Here is a 23,900-nt window from a genome sequence, read left to right as displayed (position 1 = left end):
CATCAATCTGTGCTTCTCTGACTTTTTTCCTTTCTTTATACATCTATTGTGGAGAAAATAAGCCCAACGTTGAAAAGCAAAGAGACAAATCAGAACTGGACAAGCAGTCACGCAGTGAATAACAGTGCAGCCCGGCACGGGGGCTACCCAGGTTTTCAACCTAACTTTGCCACTGATGAGCTTCATAACTAGGCACATTATTTCTCCTCTGTGTGCCTTAGTTTTCTAATAGGTAAGAAGGAGAACATCATAATAAATACCATATAGAATTGTTGTGAGGTTTAAATGAGTTAATCTATAGAGATCAGTGCCCAGTGCATGATAAACAATTAACATTAGTTATGATTATTGCTTTCACATGTGATGCACGTAATCATACAGTATCTTCCATCAGAGTGCAAACCATATTTCTGGAATGATCATATGTACTTCACAGGTAGCCAAATGACAGAAAGAGGGTATGGGAAGCTCTGCCAAGCTCATGCTGTGAGTTAGATCCCTTAACTGCTTCCAATTCTTGAGACTTGTCCAAGATAAATTATATTTGCCTCTCATGTTATAATGAAGATCAAGATTTGGACTAATATTTTTATGCATTAACAAGGTACAAGGGCAATCTGAGCAGCACACAAAATCTCTCTACCAGACACTTTTGTGAAAGAACAGAGATAACTTTGGCATCAAGAAGAAACAAGGTTTTCTGGAAAAGCTACCAGTTTCTTTCTTAAACATCTTCTTTGCCTAGTGAGAGATTTGGTTTCTTAGCCTAGTTTATTAAAATATAAAATAGCCAACATTTCAAAAACATTTTTAACTGAATACTCTACTGTCTTGCGTCTAGAATTAAACATGTAACAATAATTCTTTTCTGGAAAATAATAAATCTGTACTTGACTGAATGGTCTACAGGTAGTGCTTTTGGTACCTCTTTGCTTCTAACTTCTGAATGCTAACAGGCAAGCCCTTGGCCTCTGTAGGCCACAATTTTCTTATCTGTAAAACAGACAGGGGCACCTAACTTCTCATTCTCCAAGGCTGATGTGAGATGGAAACAGCTAACATATTCATAGCACAGCAAACATGGTGGAAACACGGAAAGATCTATCTATCTGTCTACATCTATCTATATCTACACATATGTAACACTACTGACATCAAATCATACTACTGTGTTATTTTATTCTACTAGAAAAAAACTAAGTTATTTATTTTCTTTTTATGAAATAACACAGTGAACTCATAGTAAATAGACATCTTTAATGTTCATCTCTTCTTCCTTATCACCTTCAGCTTTGCCCACGCACAGACCCTTTCCCCTGCCCCAACACTAAAGTGACCAAATCACAACCAGAGAGGCTGAGAAAAAAATTCGAGGTAATGGAGACTTCATGTGCATTTCTTCCCCTTGTGGTGATTCCTAGTTCTTCTCCATGGATACAGTTGGGGTCTTTCCTTGCTTTTTACATCCAGAGGATACAGGGACAGAATTCATGGGAGAGAAGGCAGAGAAGGGTTTCTTCTTTCATCGTAAAATGTTCCTTGTAAAAAACCTGATATATATGCATACATATATATATATATATATAATATATCCAGTGCAATTGCAATTGTTCTGCCAAATACTGAGAAGTGCCACCTTGGGTGATGTATTTCTGGAGTTTTAAACAGTTGTCTAACAACAGCTGCATTTTAGTAAGACTTGGGCAGGTGGCTCCAGATAAGCCGCTTGCCACTCACATTCAGGCTGAGGCTTCCATGTTCACAGTCCAAAGGAAAAAAATGTATCTTTGCGTCTGGAGGGGGCATTGTAGGGAAGGGATGGGCAGGAAGGGATCTGGAGGCTGAGAGGTGAGGAAGAAGGAATTGACTTCTCTTTACTTCTCTACCACAGTCTTAGATGCAAGTACACATACAATTTAAAATCTGACAGTAGTAGTGCTATAATCACACTACCTAACCAAATAATTCACATCAGCATAAAAAATATTCACACCAAAAAGTTTCATTTTCTTTCCCCCGTTCCAAGAAAGCTTATGATATCATATCACCTGACTCAGCAATCTCACCACAGATATTTCCAGTGATTCGGCCAAAAGTCATTAAACATAACTCGGAGTCTTTGGATTTGCTCTTTCAGCAGCAGGACTTATTTTTAGATGATTTCTGTAGTTGTGGTTTTTGGTTTTCCCAATACACTGAGAAGTCTGAAGTCTCTGCCTTCCCCCATGTCCTCATCCACGGAGTGAGAGGCACAGACGCTGAGCCTCCAAGGCTGGTCAGAAGGGAAGGGGAAGGGGAAACCCTGGGTCAGCAGATCAGCTCAGGAGGGATGCACCACAGAGGGAATAACGACGAGCTGCAAACCAAGATCAGAAGCTGTTACAAACCCACTCCATTTCAGCTCTGAGTGCCATCAATTGCACTATGCAGAGACCTACAGGGAAGAAGGTGGGCGGTCTAAAACCAGTACACATCCTTGCTTTTGTCCTGATGCTGCAAACCTGAAAATAGAGAGAAGATAAAGGAGAGAGAGGAGGTGGAGAGGGAGGGAAGGAGAGGGGGGGGGAGGGAGAGAGAGAGAGAGAAAGAGAGAGAGAAAGAGAGGAAGAAGGAGGAGGAGGAGGAGGAGGAGGAAAGAAGAAGAAGAAGAAGAAGAAGAAGAAGAAGAAGAAGAAGAAGAAGAAGAGAGAGGAGGAGGAGGAGGAGGAGGAGGAGGAGGAGGAGGAGGAGGAGGAGGAGAAAGGGAGGGAGAAAGAAGGAATGGGGGAGGGAAGGCACAAGATATTTAAGGAAAGAAAGACAAAACACCACTGTTTTACTGTGAAAGTCACAGACTTCACCTAAAGTTGGGGGCGGGGCGGGGGTCGGTGACTGAAAGTAAAAGCAAAGCAAACAGAAAAGTCAAATCACTTGAGGAAAGGGGCAGTGGGCAGACTATAAACCCAGCGATCTCACTTATTATATAACTATTTCTTTCATTTGTCCTAAAAATAAGAAAAGATAGCAAAAAAGCAAACCCTTATTAGACTGTACATTTCAAATACTTTAAGCCAAAGACTTAGGATTGTCATTTTAAAATATTCTTTAAGATTTACATTTTTAAGAGATCTATTTTATTTAGCAATTAACTTGATATCAGGATCGCATTTTTCTTTCCTTACAACTGTTACTACGTGACAAGATCACAAGAAGATTTTAAATTGTACTCTCAGCAGCTACTCTAGATCAGTGCTGTCCAATAGAAATACAACGGGAGCCATAAGCAAAATTCTAAATATTCTAGTAGCCACAATTGGAAAAAAAGTACAAAGAAAGAGATGAAAATTAACTTTTATAATCGATACGCAATGTGTCGAAAATATTTCAACATGTAATCAATATAAAAGTATTAACGAGATGAAGCTTACATTCTCTTTCTGCACGAAGATTTGGAAATCCAGTGTGTGTTATACACTGACAGCACATCTTAATTCGGCCTCACCACCTGCCAAGTGCTCAGTAGCCCCATGTGGCTAGTGGCTACAGTATTGAACAGCGCAGAGCTAGAACTTTTCCACTAAATTTTATTGTTATTATTATTATTATTTTAAAAGTTCTCTGTAACATTTACCGGCCAGGTTAGGGTAGGGTCCTACTACACGCATGGCACAGGGCCATCTATCAGTGGAAACACGACCGTGGCATGTAGATCCTTGGGTCACAGAATTAAAGGTGTCCAAGGAGGATTAAGGGGGTCTAGGTACAGCCCAGGGTCGGGTACGGGGCCGAGGGGTTCCGCGGAGACCAAACTTCTTCCTCTGCTTACCTGAGTCCACGCTGAGGCCCAGACCCTGGGCCACGTCTCCCGAGGGGCTCGAGAAGGGCCCCCCGGGCCCGGCCCATGCGGCGCCCGCCGGCTCGCCCTTGCCGGAAAGCTCGCAGGGAGGACTACCCGGCGCGGGCGCTGGGGCGGGTGCGAGGCGGGCCGGGCGCCCTGAGGCGGCTGGCATCAGCAGCGGCCCGTAGCGCGGGTCGAAGTGAGGCGCGTAGACTTCGTGCACCGCGGCGGGACGCGGGTAGGGGGCGGCCTGGGCGCCGAGGGCGCCGCCCAGGGCGTAGGGGTGATGCGGGTGCGCGTGGTGCGGGTGCGCGTGGTGCCAGGGCTCGGTGGCGCCCTGGTGCAGGTGGCCATGCAGCGCGGCGGGCGAGTAGGGGTCGGCGGCGGCGAAGGGCAGCTCCGAGTGCGCGGTGGCCAGAGGGCTGCCCAGCGGCGCGGGCACTGGCGCCTGGTACGCGCTGTTCCAGAAGGAGGCGGGGAAGCTGCGCTGGCTCATCGGGAAGGAGCAGTCTGTAGGCCCGGGAGGCGGATTGGAGGAAACGAAGAGAGGTGCGTGTCACTGCGGCGGGAATCAGCGCCGACCTGCACGCCCCGCCCGAGAGCCAAAGGCACCAGGCGGGCACACGGCTAGCTAGCCATGGTCGGGGGCGGGGGAAACTGTGAAAGCGAGATGGGGGAACTGCAAAATGGGGGCTTCTGGGAACCCCATGAAGAGGAGGCCTGCTTCCTCCCATTTCTCAGCCTGGTCCTCAGTGCAGAAACCAAGTGGCGGGGAGAGTAGTAACAGCGGAGAGACTCCTTCCCCGACTCAAGTCCTTGAAGCTCAAGGAGCTTCCGGAGACAGCGCAGACACGGTCTCCCTTTCCCAGCCTTAACGTCTCCTCAAGCTAAAGATACCTCTTCCCACTCTTAGTCGGCCGCCTAGTGATCTCACTACCCCTTCTCGCGTTTCAGCCGTCTTGCTCCAGAAAATGTGCCCCCCCGCCCAACGTCTCTGACAGACTGAAGGTCCATCGACATATTTTGAAGTCCTGCTATTATTAGTTTTCTTTCTAGAAACCTTCTTTCAAATATTTTTCTCCAAGAACTCAAGCAAAAGAGTAAACTAGTCACCTTAAAGGGCAGCTCTATTATTTGCACAGAAGGACACGAATAGACAGGTCTTTTATTCTAAGTTTTCATTAACTTTCTGCATCAAAGCAAGGACGCCAGGGATAATAATAATTATTATTACTATTGTCAGTTTCACTGTTGGTTCCTAGCCCGTGATAGCATTTTAAGGGAACAGCATTTAGATCAAATTTGTTGCCATTAGTAAGAAGGGAGAGAAAGACAGATATGTAATTCATGGAGCCTTTATGGAACACCTCCTCTATAGAAGAAATCTGCACTATATACTAGAGAATTTAAATGATTTGAAAATGCATTCTAAGAGGTGAAGAATCTTCCTGTTAAACATATTTAGACAGAGAATAAAAAGAATGTATTTAAAATGAATGATTTTGGATCTTGTCTAAGGGCAAGGCTTATGCAAACTGCCAGAGTCTCCTAAGGAAAAAAAAAGGGTGTGAAGGTTGTCATTTCCCTCCCAAAGACAAATGAAAATTTGTTTTAGTTTTTACAACAAAGTCCTCCTTTCTCCCCTTGGTACTCATCAAATACCGCTTAGTGAGCCAAGTTTACTTAATTCTTCCCTCACTTTGTCTTGTTGGTAATAAAGGGAAGTTGAGATTTCAGAATAGAAGGGAGATTTAGTTGAGTTGTCCAACAAATAATTGTCCTAGGATAGAAAAAGCAGTGCTTTGTGGGGGAAGGTGGAAAAATAGAAAAGGGATGTGTTTCGGAAAAACTCTTTTGGCTGTATCTAAATTTTTGTTTCTTTGTTATTTTACTTGCTATTGAGACGCTTCTGCTTCAAGAGTTCTCAAGTCATTGGAGCCTGGTGAAAGGCAAAGGTAGGTTTTTGAAGACATTCTCAAGCAGGTTTTGTCTGTATGGAGCTCTAGAACTGTTTCCTCTGGGAAAATGTTTGCAAATTGGGAAAGTGTTCTTTAAGTCCTTGGCAATGAAGCTCCTTCGCTCACTGGTTTGGGAGGGTGCTGGAAACCTCACATTTTTGACAGCATATTTATATCCATTTTCTTGTTGGAGTCTTACAGCCTTCTCTGGGGATAGTTAGGAGGGTAAGTGTTATTCTAATTTAAGAAAGCAGTAAATAAAGTGACCTCAAAGAGGTTAAGAGACTTGTCCAAGGTTATATTGCTAGGAAGTGGTAGAACCAACACACAAACCTAGGTCTTCCAATTCCAAGCATAGTGTTTTTTTCCAAGGAGTTTTTTTCTTATACCCATGCCCTTTACCCCTGCGTTTTCCTTACCCTTTCCAAATGCTCCTCTGCACACCTTCTCTGACACCTAATATTCTTTCAGCTGCATATTTTTAGGCTCCTGTAGGTGAACCCCAGGCTGAAAGGACCCTCTATGGGTCCTTCCCAGCAGGGCCCCATACTCACCTCGCCAGGGCCCAGAGCTCCTTGGTGCTTTGCTGCTGGTACAGCTGGGAGAGTAGCTGCTGGGTTGACTCAGGGCCCTGCTGAAATGTTCATCCACCACGGAGCTGATGTCCCCCTGGAAATAAGTGAAGAGGACGCAGCGGGAGTTGATGTACTCTGCCTCTGGTGGGCGCTCTTTCTCTGGGCTGCCTTCTTCCTCTTTTATACTGGCTGGGGTTTGGCTGGAAAATGAGGAGCTGCCGCTGCCACTGCTGCTGGGGCTGGCATTGCACTCCTGGGCTTCCTGCATTTTGGAGTAATAGGCTAGTTTCTGTTCAGAGAGAGAATGAACAGAAATGTCAGTTTCAAAAGCGATGGCAAATTCGGTTCAGACTAACTCCCTCATCCTAATCCCTAAGGTATTCATGGGGAAACTGGCATATGGGCCTAAGCCTTGTGCTGTTAGCATAAAACTAGCAATAGTGGGGCAACATAGCTAGCAGGCTTCCCAACCTGCACCCAAGCAAGGGCGAGCTTCCTTAAAGCAAGATTGCTGTCCTTGGTCCCTCTGACTCCTGGAAAATTTCTCCTAAAATGTCTGGGTAAAAGTCTCAGGAGACGCCTAAGCAGATAGGTTTGGAGCTGAATTTGACCTCATAGCTGGGCTCAGGGCAGATATATTTTTAAAATCAGACTCCAAGGGTAAAGGACACCCAAGTACAGTTAGAACCTGACTGTTCCCTGCCTGAGAATCCAGGGCAGAAGCACAGGATACAGGATAAACATCCTCCTGAGGAAATAGGAGCGGGGGCAACCCCCTACCCCTACAAAATCCACTCCCTGCAACTGCGGATGTGTGAAGGAAGGCAACCAGGAATATAAAGGAAGAAATTTTACATTTAGTAATGAATTGTGTGGGGTAAAAATCTGGGGTAACATGACTGGGGAAATACAGATCACTTTAATAAATGTAAGTTGATATTTGTTTGATTACTCCTACATCAGTTTTTAAACAGATCTTCTTTTAATAAGGAAAGACCAGTGGATTATGAGTGTTTCCACCCCATCATCTCCACACATATTGAGGAAATGATAAAAAGGAGCAGACAGAAGAAAGTTAAGATCCTGGCTGTGAGGTGGTGTAAATCGTCATGTCTGATAGTGATTTTAAAAAGCAAGCGCAGCTTCTGTGAACATTTTCTTAGAAATGAGCAACGGACTGAAAGAAGTGTTAAAACATTCTGCAGGCAGAGATGGCCTTGAAGAGGCGGCCCGAGTCATACAAAAATGAACAGAGATCTTCATGCAATAGATTGGTTCAGGGTCTGGGAGGAGAAAGGGCCAGTCAGAAAACCAATCCACCTCTCTCCTCTTGGCTTGCCATAGTCCCACCCTGGGAAGAAGTACATTTCAGAAGCTGGAGCCAAAAGGTTTGAGTTATTTGGGGCCAAAACGATGTAAGATTTAGCAATATCACCACTTCCTAAATGCCATCTTCCCCTACAATGAATAACTCTGATGATTCTTAAAATTAACACGGACGCAAAACAAACTGCAAGTTGTGAAGTTTAAAAGAGGAGAAGAGGAGGTAAAAAAACAAAAAGCCCTACCCAGTCCATCATTAATTCATCGGGAAATTTCCGAATAGACATTCTAAATTTGCAGACAAAATTAGCAAAAGCATCCACTGGGGCATTGGGGTGTATTTCAATTTCCCCAAAGTAGGTTTCCAACCCGGAGGGGACCCCTGCTGCCTCCCAGGTGTATGATTTCATTCTTTTCCTGCACTACTGTCCTCAGTTTCTGCTACCTCAGCTGAGGAAACGGAAGGAAAATGGTTCAGACAGAGGCTGCCTGAAGAAAAGAGAAACTGGCAGAATTAAATGGAACTTGAAGAGTTTGCAGAAGGCGGGTTGAGTAGTCTTCTTAAAGTGTTAGTTGGGAGCAGGGCTTCCCCATTCAGCTACTCAGGCTGGAGAAAGGCAAAGTATTGTCTATCAAGCTCGCCTCTGCCGGGTCAATCGTACTCCGGAAAATACTCCCAGAACTTCGCAAAGGAAAAATTATAAAACTACGTGGTGCTCTTTGAAACGAATTCGCTGGATCTGGAATTAATTGCCCTGGTCGCCAGAGAATTGAAACGGAAGAAATTCCTGAGACGAACTTGCAAGGATGAGAACACTGGCCCTTGCATCTCAGAAAGAGGCTGGCCTTTGCTTTTGGTTTTGTTGTTACTTTCACCATTGGGACCAAAGTTTGGTTCTTCCCTGCGTCGGCTTTGCTTGCATTTCCTAGTACCTGCACCTGGCTTGGAAGAATGTGGAGTCCGACAGACCCTAAGAAGAAAATCCAGCCCGTGCCATCTTCCTCTGATTATTCCAGGGAAGACCTAGGCTTACATTAGCAGGGCTTAGCTGCTTCCCGAGAGCAAACAGGCGAGCTAAAGGGGTTAGCTAATTGCACTACCAACTGGGGGCGGCTCCGGCAATCCCCGCATCCCGGCTGCGCCCGCCCGGGTCGGACGCCCCAGACGCGCGGAGGCGCAGCGGACCTTGCCGTATAGGCCGTGCAGCCGCAAGCCGGGGGCGCGCCACTCCTCCCCAAAATCCCCGGAGGAGACACGTACCTGGTGGTAGGGGGTGTAGGCGGCTGCGAAGTACGGCTGCGGAGGACCATAGACTTGGTACATAACATCCAGACAGCTCATGACTCTCCGCAGCGGAGACGGTTAAGTGTTTTTTCATTAACTCTCCTTCCCCGGAGCTCAGGGGTGCTGCATGGGCGGCGCTTGGACCCGAGCTCCGGAGTCATCAGGCGGAGGGAGGTCAGCGCGCTCCGCGGCTTGAAATCCCGCTGGCTCACTCCCCTCCCACTCCTGCGATTTTACTACAGACCGCGCTCCAGGGCAGAAGCGCCTGAGCTCCCGCTAGTGGGCATTTAAAGCCCACGCCCGGCGGGCGTGCTGACGCCACTCTGGGGCTGCGGAGCGGGAGGGGGTGGTGGGGGGCGGGGACCGGGGGGCCAATGGGGAGCCAGGGACGCCTGTTCGAGGGGCAGCCGTGTGTTTCCCGGGGCCCCCCTCCCACAAGCATGAGGCCAAGGGTGCAGGAGACTATGCGGTTCTCAGAGGATCCGAGGCTTCACACCGCGAGTAGGAATCTCCCAGGACAAAATAGGAGACAGAGAGAAGGAGAGAGAGAGAAGGCGGCGGGGACGGAGGGATCAGGGCACATACACGCAGAGAAAGAAAGTTGGAGAAAGGTCTCTTAGGAGAGCCTTTGTCTCGTACTGTAGAGTTGAGTGGGTGCTTCCAGAAGTGCCCAGGTAGGGCAAATTCTCTGCTTTCGGCTCCTGATGATTTGTGGGGATGACGGTGCTGTCCCTTGGAATCCCCTGGGGAGTCCGGGTCGTTGCAGACAGGATGTGGGAGTCCGGGTACTCCTCCAGGGCGTGGAGGAGCTCCCTCTGCGGGGAAATGGCAGTGACTGAAACCTGTAACCGCTGTCCTCTAATCCACTTCCTTTCGCTCCCTCTAACCTGGTCCTCCCGCCGCCTGTTCCACAGCCCAATTCTGCTCTCTTGGGCCGTGCCCTTCAGTCCCTCTAAAGTTCGATCCTGCTCCTTTTTCTTTGATGTTCTTCACCCGAACCCGTTAGCTTCGCATAGATCTCGCCCCGCCTCCGGCTGCTCCAGGTGTGAGCTGCTTTCGAGGAGTCCAGGAGGCTTTACTCGGCCCCGGACGCCTGGCTTTCCATGCTAGGGTCTCCTTGGCCGGCGTCCTTTAAAGTTTTGGCAACTTTGGGGACAAGGACTCGTTGGCGCTAAGAAGCAGCACGCTAGGACCCGCACATAGAGAGGTCTTTTGCTGTCTATTCAGCCGGTAATACCAGCTGCGATGGTATGTTTCATTTTGGAGAGCTGGAAATATATGCACTCCAACTATAAAACCTTCACCCCTTTGTCTCTCAGGCCCTCCCTGAGAGCTCTGCTGGCTTCGCCCTCCTTCCTGCGACTCTCCCCATCCTTCTCAAGCCTACCCCCCACCAAGCCCTCTAGAAAGGGGGGTGTAACAGTGGAGTCTTCAGTTCTATAAGTTTAGGAATGCACTGAGACAAGGCTATCTCCATGGCTGGGTCAGGTGGTGGAAGGGGCATTACGGGAATAGTGGCGGGCCAGATTTGGGGGACCAGGACCAAGGGAACAGGTTGGGAGCATTAAGAGTCTAGACTCAAGAAAGAGGCAGCATGGATTTCAAACCTTAGTTATTCCCCACCTTAAATACAACAGAAAGTCTTTATAGATTGTCAAGCTATAAGACTGAATAAATGAACCCTTGAGGATCTATTTGTGTTTTAAAAGTAAGTATTTTAAGCCAAATTGTTTTAGGGTTGCAGTTTTGGTTTTGCCCAATTTATAGATGAGAAATGGCTCTGTGTCTCCAACTGCTTGTAACTGGTGAGCCGTCTTGAGAGATTTGACAGTTTCATTAATTAACTACAGTGTAATCTATGTAAAGTTATGTAATCAATGAAAAGTGAAAATAAAGACACTCTTGTAGACATTTCCATGCAAACCTTTTTAGGGGCCAAGCTGCCTCTTGGATGAACTCCGCCGGCTTCTTTATCTTCTGATTATCCAGGCGCAAGGGTGAAGCAGAACATCCATCCCATCTCCATCCCAATGCGCCCTCCCTAGGAGTTTCTGAAGATAGGTACAACCGCCTATGAGCATTTTCTTTGGGGCAAGAGGGGAAACCCTTATCCGAAGAGCCACAGTGCTCTCTTCTGTGTGCGGGAGATGGGGACTTCAGGTCCCAGTCTCGCTGGCCGCTGCTGCGCACCCTTTCTGCTGGGTCGGTTCCACCCAGGCCCGCAGGAGTACAGGTGCCAACGCAAGCATCGCGCCAGGGACGCCGCGCGGCGGGTGGGTGAGGCCCCGGGGGGTCCCTTACCCCACTTTCGCGCAAGTCCCGCAGTACCTCCCTGGACACAGAGGTTCCGCTTTGGGCCTCTCTGGGCGTGAGCATCCGTCGCTGAAGCCCGCTCCTTTTCGAGCAGCCTGGGCTTGGCAGTGTTGTGGGGGGGGGGGGGGGATGGGGGTTGGTGGGCGGAAAGCGGCCGGAGGCAAGCTCCACTAGCATGTCCAGCCAATGCATGGAAACCCTGCTCTTGTCCTCGCTCACCTTCCAGTAGCTACCTCCTATTCCCTGTACCCGGTCACTTTGACATTTTCAAATTTTACTATGGCTATAGTACTGGAAGACTTTTACCTTTTTTTTTTTTTTTTTTTTTTTTCAATTTCCAGAGAAAATTACAACAACCTCTCCAAGTCCAATAAGGTCCAGCAGAAAGTTATTTTCGAAAAGGATTACAGGAAGAACGATTTTGCATATTTTAGACGAACAAATTGAAGAAAATGTTATTCTAGTTGCCTAAGGCTGCTTTATATTCACATTGCTCAATCTCCTCTTACTTGAAACAATTTTAAAAATCTCACTGAAACTAAGCGAGGGTATGGACTGCACAGGAGTTGGAAGGAACACAAAGAATTGGGTCGGTGAGCATCAATCTAGAATTTCGGAAGGAAACCATTTTATTCCCCCTAAATCCACAGTGAAGGAAGAAAAACAAACATCCCAGAGTTTTGAAACACGTCCCAAAGATTGGAGAATGTTTTGTCTTTTCTCTATGTCTGAAAAGTTGTCATTTACAGGAGGGTGGTACTTCTCAATCGCCTGAGATTGCCTCTTGTTTCTACACTGAAGCAGAAAGTAAAACACAGCTAAATTTGATCCCCTTTACTCTCCCTGCCATTCAAACCACCAGCACATTAACAAGGTTGAAGAAGTTAGATTTTGATTCAGAGCCTTGGGAATGGGCTACAGGTTGAGAAAATTCTCTTTCCTTCCCACTGGAGTCCTCTTCCTCAAGAAGAGACTGAAAAACAAACAGTGAGATGTCCCTGAATTTGGGCCCCAAGCCCCGAGTGAGATAAACTGTTCCCAATTGCGTGGAATTGGCTTTTAACTCTTTAATTGGGCAGAAGGAGCATCAAAACTTCTCTTTGAAATGAATTTCACTTTATGATCGATTAATGACAATTTTTGAACTGCTAGGAAGGAGCTACATGAAAGTAAATTCCACTAAAATTTCTTTTTAATATCCTAGTTTTATTCTGCAATTCTAACAGTATCTATACTGTGAAAATAAAGACAACTTTAGTCTTGAAGTTAATAAGTGAAATTAAATCACTTTAGCAAGAGTAAATGTTTCAAGATAGAATCTTAATGAAATACTTGTTTTCTCTTCAGAAAGGTTTACCTCTCACTTTTGTAAACTAGCTGATTTCATTATCTCTGAAATCTGTCATTTGTGTCATCTCATTCTGAAAACTGCAAAGACACTACTTAGCAAGGATATATGAATAGAGCTGATTTGGAGAACTGACTTGCAGCCAGCCAGGGCCTTCCTTGCCAGTGGTTTATTTAAATCATGAGTTGGCATTTCATGCTACCTTATTCTGCCAACCAAAGGGGATAAACACAATGGTAACCTCAGAGATTTTCCCCCACAAACTCATTTTTTCATGTTTTACTGACAGGAGTTGTGTTTGGATTTGGGAGAGTAGCTGAGAAGGTTTTGTGGATTCAAGATGTTAATAATATTAGTTAAAAACATTTCTGTAAAAAGTGGGGTTTTCAGGCATGATCTGTTACTTAGGAATAATACTCTAGTAATGGACTACATGGTGATTTAATTTTAAAGAAAAAAAGGGGGAAATAGAGAAATCTACATATCCTGAAGCCTCACTAAAAAACTAAGTGGGGAAGAATTACAGTTTGACTTAGTGAAAAAAATAAGTAAAAGATGGTTCAGTTATTTTCATACAACTTTAAGTAGGTCTTAACAGTGCTTCCAGGTAAAAATCTTTCATAGTCAGTTCAAATGAATAGATAAAGCTACTTTTATTGACATATAGATGATTATTAAAAGAATGTCGAACTTTTCCTTCTTTACATATTTAAAACCCTATTTTTATGTTATGTACATGTCAACTTTAGCTTTGGTGAAATAATTACAATCTTTTGAATTTAGTTTATCTTGTATTCACGTTAACATTTGTGCCCATTTCTAAGACTGGGGAATATAACTAAAACCATATTCATCTTTTAGAAATGAGTTCTTTTTAATGAGTCTTTATGAAATGGTTATATAAAGATAAGATTGTACACATTCAATTCATATGACCCAATCCTTTAATAATGGTAACATATAAATAGCAAAAAAGGAACACTTAAAATAGATGTGTGTCAAATATTTTGCCTTGTCATTTTTTACAAGAGAGAAAAAATTAGAAGGAATTTTACATTATATAAGATATACTTGGATATGCATAACTAAGTCTGAGAGCACATATCAATGATTTCTTAATAGGAAGAAATTGCCTTTCATCTCTGCTTTGCCTGGAAAAGTAACTCTAATTGCTTATAATTTCTGATGCTATCATTTGGTTTCCTTTAAAGATACACAGTTTGGAGAAAACCTCATAACTAACATATTGTGAAACTGCTTTTGTAAAATATAGGGATATAGAGGAATTTATGGATTCAGAAAGTGGAAGTAGACTAAAGGATTTAAACTGTTGACTTAGATATTTGACAGTGTTGGTGTTGATCCATTCTCAAACTTCTGTTTATAAACTTGATTTCAGGAGGATGCTGAAGGGATTAAAAGAAGACCAGAGCAATAACAGACCGAAGGTGAAAACATCCGAGTGTGCTGTCCTGTCACTCGTATCAAGAGCTCTTAAAACAGCTTTTGAAAAATTCTCATAGGAAGTTTTCCTTTGCATGCATGGAATAATTTTTAGCATGGACTGCTACACTGTCATTGTTTATTTTATTTATTTGGCACTTAAAACATAATAAAAAGAAGTGCTGAATGGAGGCAACCATATGAACACATTAGAAAGAAACAAAGGTCCTTTTTACATTGGAAAGCAGACCTCAAAGCTATGGAGAGTTACCTCGGCGAAAGGAAGTGCAAATAGTATTCGTCAATTAAGGCACTTTTAGTTTTTGTTCTTAACTTCATACTATAAATGCTTCACATCATATTTGAAGATGAAAGTTCAGTTGTGGACTATGAAATTAAACCTCCCCAGGTGGTATTATTGTTTCATCTTTCTTTAGGAGAAGGATGAGACAACCAATTTTTAAAGTAATTAAACTCACAGTATTATACAACAAATTTAAAACATTGCAATGTAAATTTTAAAAAATTGTATGTCATTTTATATAGCTCATGCAGTGTACTGTCACAGTGAGTCAGAGTGGAAATTTGGCAGTTGTCCAGATAATTCGAAAAATAAAACAGCTAAATATGACCATATAATAAATAATACTGAACAACTCAGGTCTCAGAGTACGCTTTCACTAAGAAAAGTTCTTCCCATTTAGTAAATTATTGCCTATCCTCCTAAGCATAGCTAATTCTTTCTTCAAACACACGTGTGCTCAGAATATAGTCATGACCTTAGTCGTGTTTATTGGTATTTGGAAATATTTTAAGAAGACAGTGATTCTCAAGTGCTTCAAAATGACTACATACTTTTACCCCTGAGCTTTCTTTTTCTCTGTGGATATTCAGTGGCAAAATAAATTAACACTGTAATCTGTATCAATTTATATAACTTTGCCCCTGTGTTTATGAGGGAGTGGCTATTACCAGGCAATTAATGCCTTTTATTATTTTTGGTAATGAATGTGGTAAAACATCTTTTCAGTAATACAACGTAATAGCTCAATTATGAAACAACTATTGTCTTTAGAAAAACAGGCTGTATCTGTGCATTTAAAGTGAAGTGCTATGGGGGTGGGAGATTGAGAAATGTTGGTCAAAGGACACAAAAATCCACTGACAGGAGCTCAAGAAATCTATTGTATGTCATGGTGACTATAGTTCATAAATTGTACTTAAAAATTGCTAAGGGAGTGGATGTTAAGTGTTTTCACCCTCTAAAAAAATCATAAGCATGTGAGGGGATTGATATATATGTTAATTAGCTAGACTTCGTTATTCCACTAGTATACACACATAAATATATACAATTTTTATTTGGTAATTAAAATATAATAAAACAAAGTGCTAAATTGAGGCAACCATACCAACAAATTCAAAAGAAACAACTACGCTTTTTTACCTTGGGTAGCAGACCTCAAAGCTATGGAGAATTACCTCAGCAGAAAGGAAGTCCCAATAGTAGGTGTTAAAAAGAAGACATGTCAAAGCACATGTTGTCAAATAGTTATGTAGGCGAGTAACTGGAGAACTGGAGAGAACCCCCAGGTTTTAAAAGTGGAATGGAAAGAGGGAAACCTGGTGCTGATTGCCACCTTTGAAGCACACAAAGTGGCAGACCTGATCCCTGGATGCCCAGAGCTCTAAAGGTCACATATTTTGGAAACTCAGCCTACTGGTCTCATTTCATGGGACATTGCCCTACCTTCTCTGGAAAAGCCCTACGGCTTCAACCAGATGAAATTATCTTAGCTACTTTCTTAAGAAGGTAGGAGCCTGAAGAATACCATGGAAAGGATGATGAACTGGATATCAATACCCTCGGTTCGAACCCATGGTGAGAAGCAGAGTCACCCTTTTAGCCCTCAGTTTATTCATCTGTGCAATAAGGAAACAGGACTAGATGATCTCTACAGATGTTTATGGCACCAGACTCTGAAACTGGAAATTTGAAAGTAGTATATAATGTTTGCAAACATTTCTGACATGAGGGATATTTTCAACCTGAGATATTTCTTGAAGAATAGCATATTATGAACTTTACTGGAAAACCAGTAATTCTATGGGGCATATTATTAAAGGCCTGGCAGTAATAGCCAGAGATTCTTTAGAATTCCAGGGAAGTGTAACTCAAAAAGGAGCCATGTTTTCCAAGCTTCAGCGAATGAAGTTGAGATCTCTCATATCCATTTTCAGAAACCAAAGTGTCCATGTGTCTTATGTGGGCTTGAGTCAACATGGCATGTATATCTAGTGGCTGCTCCTTGAGAAATAAAAGTTCAACCTTTCTAACTTTCATGAGACTAAGAACAAAAGATACCCATTCTTATATTTAGTAAAGTTGGGGCTTCAAAACTAGAACTTTTTCATGTTCATCTATTATATAGTTCATGTATATTTCAATGTGCAGTAATATATAGCCTATTTAATAGAGGAAATTACTAGCATTATTAATTACAACATCCTTTTTGGTGATTAGGATCCCCAAACCCTCCTGCCTAGGATAGGTGAATGCTTAAATAATAGATTTCTGGAAAAAAATGAGCAATAATACATATTTTGTTAGGGTTCTTAGCTTAGTCAGAAATGTTGTTACTTTGTTTATTCTAAAGAATATTTGAAAATCATTTTTTTGCAGAGCTGACAGTAAATTTACCATTAGACTCACCCATTTTGTTTCAAACCTGTGGAAATAAATAAAATGTAGAAAGAGACAACCAGAAAACATGACTAGACCCCCCAAACTAGGTAAGCATTTTGAAGCAAAAAATTTAAAAGCCCATTTTAGGCTGCTATAACAGAGTAACACAGACTGAGTAATTTATAATGAACAGAAATTTATTTTGCTCATGGTTCTGGAGGCTGGGAAGTCCAAGGTTGAGGGGACACATCTGGTGAGGGCCTTCCTGTTGTGTCATGAGATAGCAAGAGGCATCACATGTTGAGAAAACATGTGAGAGCTGAACTCCTCCTTCATAAGGACATTACTCCCTTGATAATGGCATTAATCTATTCACGGGGGCTCTGCACTCATGAATAGATTAATGTCATTAATCTGTTATGGAAGATATGTCCTTATGAAGGATGAGCTCAGCTCTCACATGTTTTCTCACCATATGATGCCTCCCACCATGTCATGTAGGAGGCATGACATGGTGTGAGGCATGCAGAGCCCTCATGACCTAATCACCTTTGAGAGTTCCCATCTCTCAATACTGTTGCTTTGGGGATTAAGTTTCCAACATACATGAACACATTCAAACCATAACAAAAAGACACAAAGTGATAAGCAGAGCTGGTACCACGGGCTTGCTGGGCTCTGGGCTGGAAGACGGCCATAAGGCTTTGGACTCTTATAGGGGAATATGACTAAAAGTCCTGAGCTGGGCTCGCTTAGTGAAAGGCTTGTCTGCGGCTCTCATGCCTACACAGGAGAGTGAAAATGATTACTGTTGACTTGCTGCCCTGATTATATCTTTATTAAAGCTTTTGCCCTGACCAAGCAGGAGGAAAAAGCCAGACTCATGACCAAGAACTGGGCTAGATGGTCCTCTGACTTTGTACTGGGATTGGCATTATCTCTGCTATCACAGCAGAGCAGGAGCTCTGAAATACACACACAAGAACAGGCAGTGGACTGAGACGTGTGCATGTGGTGATGGGAGGGACAGGTGCAAACGGAAAAGTGTTAGCAGGGAAGATAAGGGAGTAATTGCTTATATACCAAAATACATTGTTATTATTTAGTCAGAATTCACCATGGAAGTAAGGATACCTCCCAAAACAAATATATGTCAAATCAGGGTTCTCTCAACAAGAAAGAAGGGAGAATGATATTGGGTAGACAACTAGAAGTATCTTATACAAAATAATGAGGCATTTAAAAATCATAGTATTTCATTCAAAATACAACATATACATATTGTTCCACAGAGAAATTTTATCAAATCCTTTTTTTAACAGAGTGTTTGAGACACTAGATAACCTTACTAACAAAACTGGACAAAGATATGATAAGAAAATGAGGTTATTGACCAGATCATTTGGAAACATTGATGAAAAAAAATCTTCAATATATTTCAGTCTGTATTAGTCCATTTCCATACTGCTATAAGGAAATACTGAGACTGGATAATTTACAAAGAAAAAAGGTTTAATTGACTCACAATTCTGCATGACTGGAGAAGCCTCAGGTAGCTTACAATCATGGCAGAAGGCGAAGAGGAAGCCAGACACGTCTTAACATGGCGGCAGGAGTTGGGGGCGGAAGTGCCCCACACTTTTAGACCATCAGCTCTCATAAGAATTTACTCACTATCATGAGAACAGCAAAGGGGAAACTGCCCCCATATTCCAGTCAGCTCCCGCCAGGTGCGTCCACACTTGGGGATTACAATTTGAGATAAGATTTGGGTGGGGACACAGAGCCAAACCATATCACAGTATAATTTAGAAAAAAGATACAGGTAGGAGGGATTTATCCTAGAATTGAAGTTAAGGTCTATCAATTAAAACATACCACCTTAGCAGATAAAGGGAGAAAAAAAATACATGATCTCAATGGATGTAGAAAAAGCATTCAATAAAATTCCACCCTCATTCATTATGAAAATCAAAATAACCAATGGACACATATACATATGTAACAAACCTACATGTTCTGAACTTGTACCTGGAACCTAAAGTAAAATAATTGAAAAAAAAAAAAAAAAAGAAAATCCAAATAGATGGAATCTTCCTTAATTTGATTAAGTGTAGTCATCAAAAATCTGCAGAAACATACGCAATGGATAAATTTTAGAAGCTTTCCCACTGAAGACTAAAGATAAAGATGTCTACTATAGTTACTCCTCACAAACATTATTTTGTTGGTCCTAACCAGTCTAACAAGACAAAAGGGGAGAAAAAGTCAGTGAGCATTTGAAAGGAAGAGGCCAAATATACTTATTTGTTATCAGTATGATTATATACTTAGAAACCTTCAATGAATTTGTAGACATTGAAATAAAACTACTAACAGAGATCAGCGAGATTGCTAGACTCAAGAGATCAACTTAAAACAATTAGTAACCTTAATATACTAAGTAATAATAACTTAGAAAATGTAATAGGAAAAGATCCCAAATATTACAATGTATGCAGAGATAAAATATGTTCAAGATTATGAAATAAAATTATGAAATATTATATAAGGCCACATAAATGACCTGAATAAGTATAAACAGATATCACATTATGGATGGAAACAGTTAACATTATAAAAATAGCGATTTTTCCATCAATAATTTAAAAATCCAATTTCATTTCAATCAACATCCCAACAAGAGGTTTTTCATCAGATTTGACAAGGTGATTCTAAAATTTCTTTAGTGGAACAAAGACTTAAGAATAATTAAGACAATTAAGAAGCATGAAGTATCTTCTTTGTGCTTCTTAATTGTCTTAGAGATTGACACATTTATAAAGTCATAGTAATTTATACAAAATGACATTCATATTATAGACCAATGAAATAAGAATATACAACCTAGAAACAGATCTATATCAATGTAGAAACAATAAAAGGCAGAGGTAATATTAAAAGATGCAGAAATAGGATCACCAAATACATGGTGCTGGGATGATGATTTTTCCTGCCTTTATTTCAGTAAAATTGCTAATTAGGTTGTTATGAAGATTTTAACGTAATTTATTTTCTATTAATAATGTCAAACTGCACTTTTCTTAAGTCATTGTAGTTCTTTCATAGTTTTTACTAGTTTTAACTTGAAAGAATAATTAGATTTGAAAATGAACCATGAACTTTATGAATCAGGTTAAACATTGTTATGGGTTAGCATATGAAAAATTATTACAGATAATATTACATGATACTTTTAATTTCCCCATATGAATTGCTAGCACTTAGATTGTGACAGTCATCATCTCTTATGGCAGTATCTAGATCTCAAACTGTACTTATTAAGTTCTTTTTCCTTCAGAAATTTTAATGGTAATATATTGTAAAGAAAATTAAAAAATAGCAGTACATTGATCAATGATAACTTGATCTATATTGGCCAGAAAATAGTACAAATAGAGATTTGTTTCAGAATTATTTGTCAATTTCATAGTCACATAGACTCCCCTCATGTTTGAATTTCCTTATAGTTTATTGGAATATTACTTTTGGAACATATTTTATATTTTTAAATTTAACAATTGCCTTTAAATTAAAAAAGTAAAATTTATTAAAAAGTTGATCTACTAAATTTATAACTTTTTAAAGATAAATTTTGCTAATATTATTAATAGCAAGCAACAGTTCATACCGATAGCTGTGGTTATCACAAATTCAAAATTAGTTTCACTTCCTGCCAATGTCCATGACTCACTCTTTGAGGATCTTCTGTGGTTTGGCTTACCTTTCCTCATGCATCTCATATCTTCGCTAAACTTAAGTTTAATTGCTTTAACAACATTTTGTCAAAATTCCTGTCATGTATTTGAGATGGTTTAAAAGTCACATTCATTTAATCAATATGTTCTATCTTTGAGCAGATCCGGAAAATATTGTATGTAGTTGTTAAAACTATTCCCCAAATTTATTATCTTCACAGTAGAGTTTATGTCTCCTGGTAACAAATTCAAACTATGCATTGTACCTGGCAGAAAGAATGTTTTCTGATTTTCAGCTAAGATTCTGGTTTCTACACATTTTTTTTCACCAGCAACGTTAATGTCATTATCTTAGGCTTCCCCTCTAAAACTTTAAAGATTGATCTCTAAATTTATTTTCTTATTCTTCACATAATTCAGAACCAAGGAAATACTAATTAATTGTGATATTCTTGTTTTCTTCTCTAGTAGCTTAAAAGTACACGAAATCAATGTGAATTTTCAACATGACTTTTATCCCTGGTACAATCCGGTTGAAATGAGTAACAATTGCTTTTTCAAATTATATCTATGATAAGTTTCTTTCATTTTTGTGCTCATTAAACTAATAATCCCATTTTGAATTCCCCACACTAGACAGTGATCATTTGCTTTATTATGACCATTTTTCATCTACCTTAAATGTTTAGCCATTCCACCACTGCATTTTGAAATCCTTTCTATTAAATCTAGATATGTTCCACTGTTTTCTGTATGTATTATACCCATAGTTCTGACATTTGTTTTAACAATGTTTACATAATATTCTTTCAATAACACTACACTAATAGTCTTTTTTCTTTCTCTTCCTTTGTTTCTGCACCCGCCCCCCCAGCCACCCCAGAGACAGAGTCTTGCTCTGTTACTCAGGCTGGAGTGCAGTGGTGCAATCATGGTTCACTGCAGCCTCCACCTCCTTTGCTCACATGATCCTCCTGCCTTGACCTCCTAAAGCATTGGGATTACAGGCATGAGCCACCACCCAGTTTACACTAATATTTTATATTGACATTTAATTTATTTGTTGAATCCATTGTTTGGCTGCTTATTCAGTTTTTTTTTCTCAGTGCCAGAAATTACATGTATCCTTTTTAATATGTGCAAGTGATATTTTGTGTTCTTTCAATTGAGAACATAAGTTTCCTATCAAAAAACAGCTTCATTGGCTAAAACTGATCTTGAAGGTTGGCTGTGAATCCATATCACAACAATAGCAAAACACATTGTCTTTGAACATTGTTATTTCTCTGCGTGGAACACTCTTAAAGTTTTCCTTATCACGGCTCACTCTCTCACTTAACTCAAGCCTTTGTACAAAGGGCTCCTCAAAGAAGCTCTTACTGGACACAAGATCTAACAGCATCCTGGTCCCATGATTTCTACCTCTAGCACTTGTGACTACTTGCACGTCACGTCTTCCCCACTAGACCTTAAGCTGCACGAGGACAGGACTCTGCTTGTTTTGTTCCCAACTGTACCTATGGGATCTACAACAGTTACTAGCCTAGTATCCAGAACAGTTACTAGCCTACGGTGGACACTTAAATATTTGTTGAGGGAAAGCGCTCTCTATTCAGAAACTGCATTCTTTAGCTCATTAATGAATTTCTTTGGTCTAAGCCAAAGGCCCTTTATTATTTTCTATTATCTTAACTTCTATATAGCAGTCATTCTCAAAGAGCAGTCCCCATATCAGCAGCTTTTGCATAACCTGAAAAATTATTGGAAATGCAAATTCTTAGGCCCCACACTAAACCTACTGAATCAGAAGCTGTGGAGGTGGGCCCAGCAATCTTTTCATAATTCCTGTAGGTGTTTCTGATGTATGATAATGTTTGCGAACCACTGCTTTATGTGCAAATGATTTCATGTTGTGAATTGCTTTCTTACTTTTATAGTCCCATTGTGATTTGTATTAAGGGCATATTGAATGCTAGAACTCTTTTTCTTTTCTTTTTATTATGAACTATTCAGATGATATTGACCGGACATTACTGTATGACTCATACTTAATCCTATTCAAGAATCAAACATGAAGACAATCTTGGATTATATGCCAAGCAATAAATTAGAATTATAATCTCCTGCTTGCTCCTCAATAAGAGGCTAAATGATGCAATTGGTTTAATATATTTTATGGTTTATTTGTGCTTTTAGCAGGTGACTGTCTGCTTCAGGGCCATGGTATTTTATTTATTTCTATTTTTTTTTGTACTCCTTTCTCTTTCTTGTTTCAGTTCCTGTCACTTGAGAGGAAAATGTATTTGAGGATGGAAGAAAAGTCTCCTAGGGCCAAGCTAGGGAAAGAACCAAAGCTTCCATTGCCCTTCTCATAGGGAGAATAATTAGGATCTTAGTGGAATTTCCATTCTATGCATTCTTAATGGTCTCATTCAATATCCCTAATCTGTTTGGTAATTAATCTAAAAAAATCAAGAATTATTATTATTCTTTCTTAACTAGTGTGCTTTGTGAATTGGTTTTTATGGTGTATCAGGCACTCTTGGGTTTATGAATTAAAGTTTACTAAGAGTTACTCTGAGTGCCTGCAAAACTCTGTCCAAGCTTCAGTGTCTAATCCAAAGTTCTTAATTGGTGTGGAAAGTAAAACAGCAAAACGATTATCCTCAAAATAATGAGATACTGTTTACTCATGTTGTTTCACTTTATTTGGTTTAAGCTAGCAATGGAGTCCTTTTTACTTGCATATTTTTGAGAGAGTGGGGAAAATGTTTTATTATCAGATATTCCAGTTTTATACAATGAGAAAAAGATTTTTTAAAAAGAATCCCTTAAAGGTATGGCTCCTGAGGGAGGGAAAGTGAAAAGATGGCATTTATTGGAAGTTGGCAATAGTTTGAGGACAGCTAGCTTTCTAGTCTTTCTGCTTTGCCATATTTAAATGCTTTTCTCCATTAATACTACTATTAAATGTTAAGAATTGTTCTGTATGGTCTAGTAAAGTGAATTCTATTGCTTTTTAAAACACACACACAAACGCACATGCACACGCACACACACACACACATGTGTGAGCAAGCACATAACTCTACCTTTCATATCTTCTCAGTGTAAATCAAGTTATGAAAGATCTGAGAAAAGGACACCAAGTCTCAAGTGAGAGAGATGTTGTTCATAAAAGGGCTGAGATTTTCCAGATACCCTATTTCAGTAGTCAGTGAGCTGGTGAATAGAAAGATTATAATTATAATTATAATTTTGTTACACACAGTCACATGCACATGGATGTGACTTCCTTCACGGAAGTGATGGCATGACACCCCAGACGAACTTCTCCCATTCTATGTATTTCACCTTGACCCCAGCTCTGGATGACAGCTGACTGGTGTCACTTAAGTTACAGACTGGGCTGAAT

General features: G+C 41.0%; 1 protein-coding gene across 2 annotated transcripts; it reads right to left on the bottom strand.

The window, feature by feature from the left end:
- Positions 1–1,237: 1,237 nt before the first annotated feature.
- On the bottom strand, positions 1,238–9,221 carry VGLL2 (vestigial like family member 2). 2 transcript variants are annotated; one of them, XM_030928130.1, is made up of 4 exons: positions 8,935–9,221; positions 6,330–6,639; positions 3,806–4,327; positions 1,238–2,501 (listed from the first exon to the last, which is right to left on the bottom strand). In XM_030928130.1, exons 1-4 carry the CDS (start codon positions 9,013–9,015, stop codon positions 2,458–2,460), a joined length of 957 nt encoding a protein of 318 aa, XP_030783990.1. In that variant the 5' UTR covers positions 9,016–9,221; the 3' UTR covers positions 1,238–2,457. The 2 variants fall into 2 exon arrangements, with proteins under 2 accessions (XP_030783990.1, XP_010351538.1); XM_010353236.2 differs by having other exon boundaries at positions 1,238–2,356.
- Between the last annotated feature and the right edge of the window lie 14,679 nt (positions 9,222–23,900).

This window comes from Rhinopithecus roxellana, chromosome 4 (genome assembly GCF_007565055.1).
Source record: "Rhinopithecus roxellana isolate Shanxi Qingling chromosome 4, ASM756505v1, whole genome shotgun sequence".
Taxonomy (NCBI): Eukaryota; Metazoa; Chordata; class Mammalia; order Primates; family Cercopithecidae; genus Rhinopithecus; species Rhinopithecus roxellana.
The sequence above is the reverse complement of the archived record's forward strand: the minus strand, read 5'-3'. Positions and strand labels throughout refer to the sequence as shown.

Coding starts and splice junctions, on each gene's coding strand:
- VGLL2 (XM_030928130.1), bottom strand. CDS start 9,015: ATGAGCTGTCTGGATGTTATGTACCAAGTCTATGGTCCTCCGCAGCCG. Junction 6,640..8,934: donor CCTACACCCCCTACCACCAG/GTACGTGTCTCC, acceptor CTCTCTGAACAG/AAACTAGCCTATTACTCCAA. Junction 4,328..6,329: donor GAGCTCTGGGCCCTGGCGAG/GTGAGTATGGGG, acceptor CCGGGCCTACAG/ACTGCTCCTTCCCGATGAGC.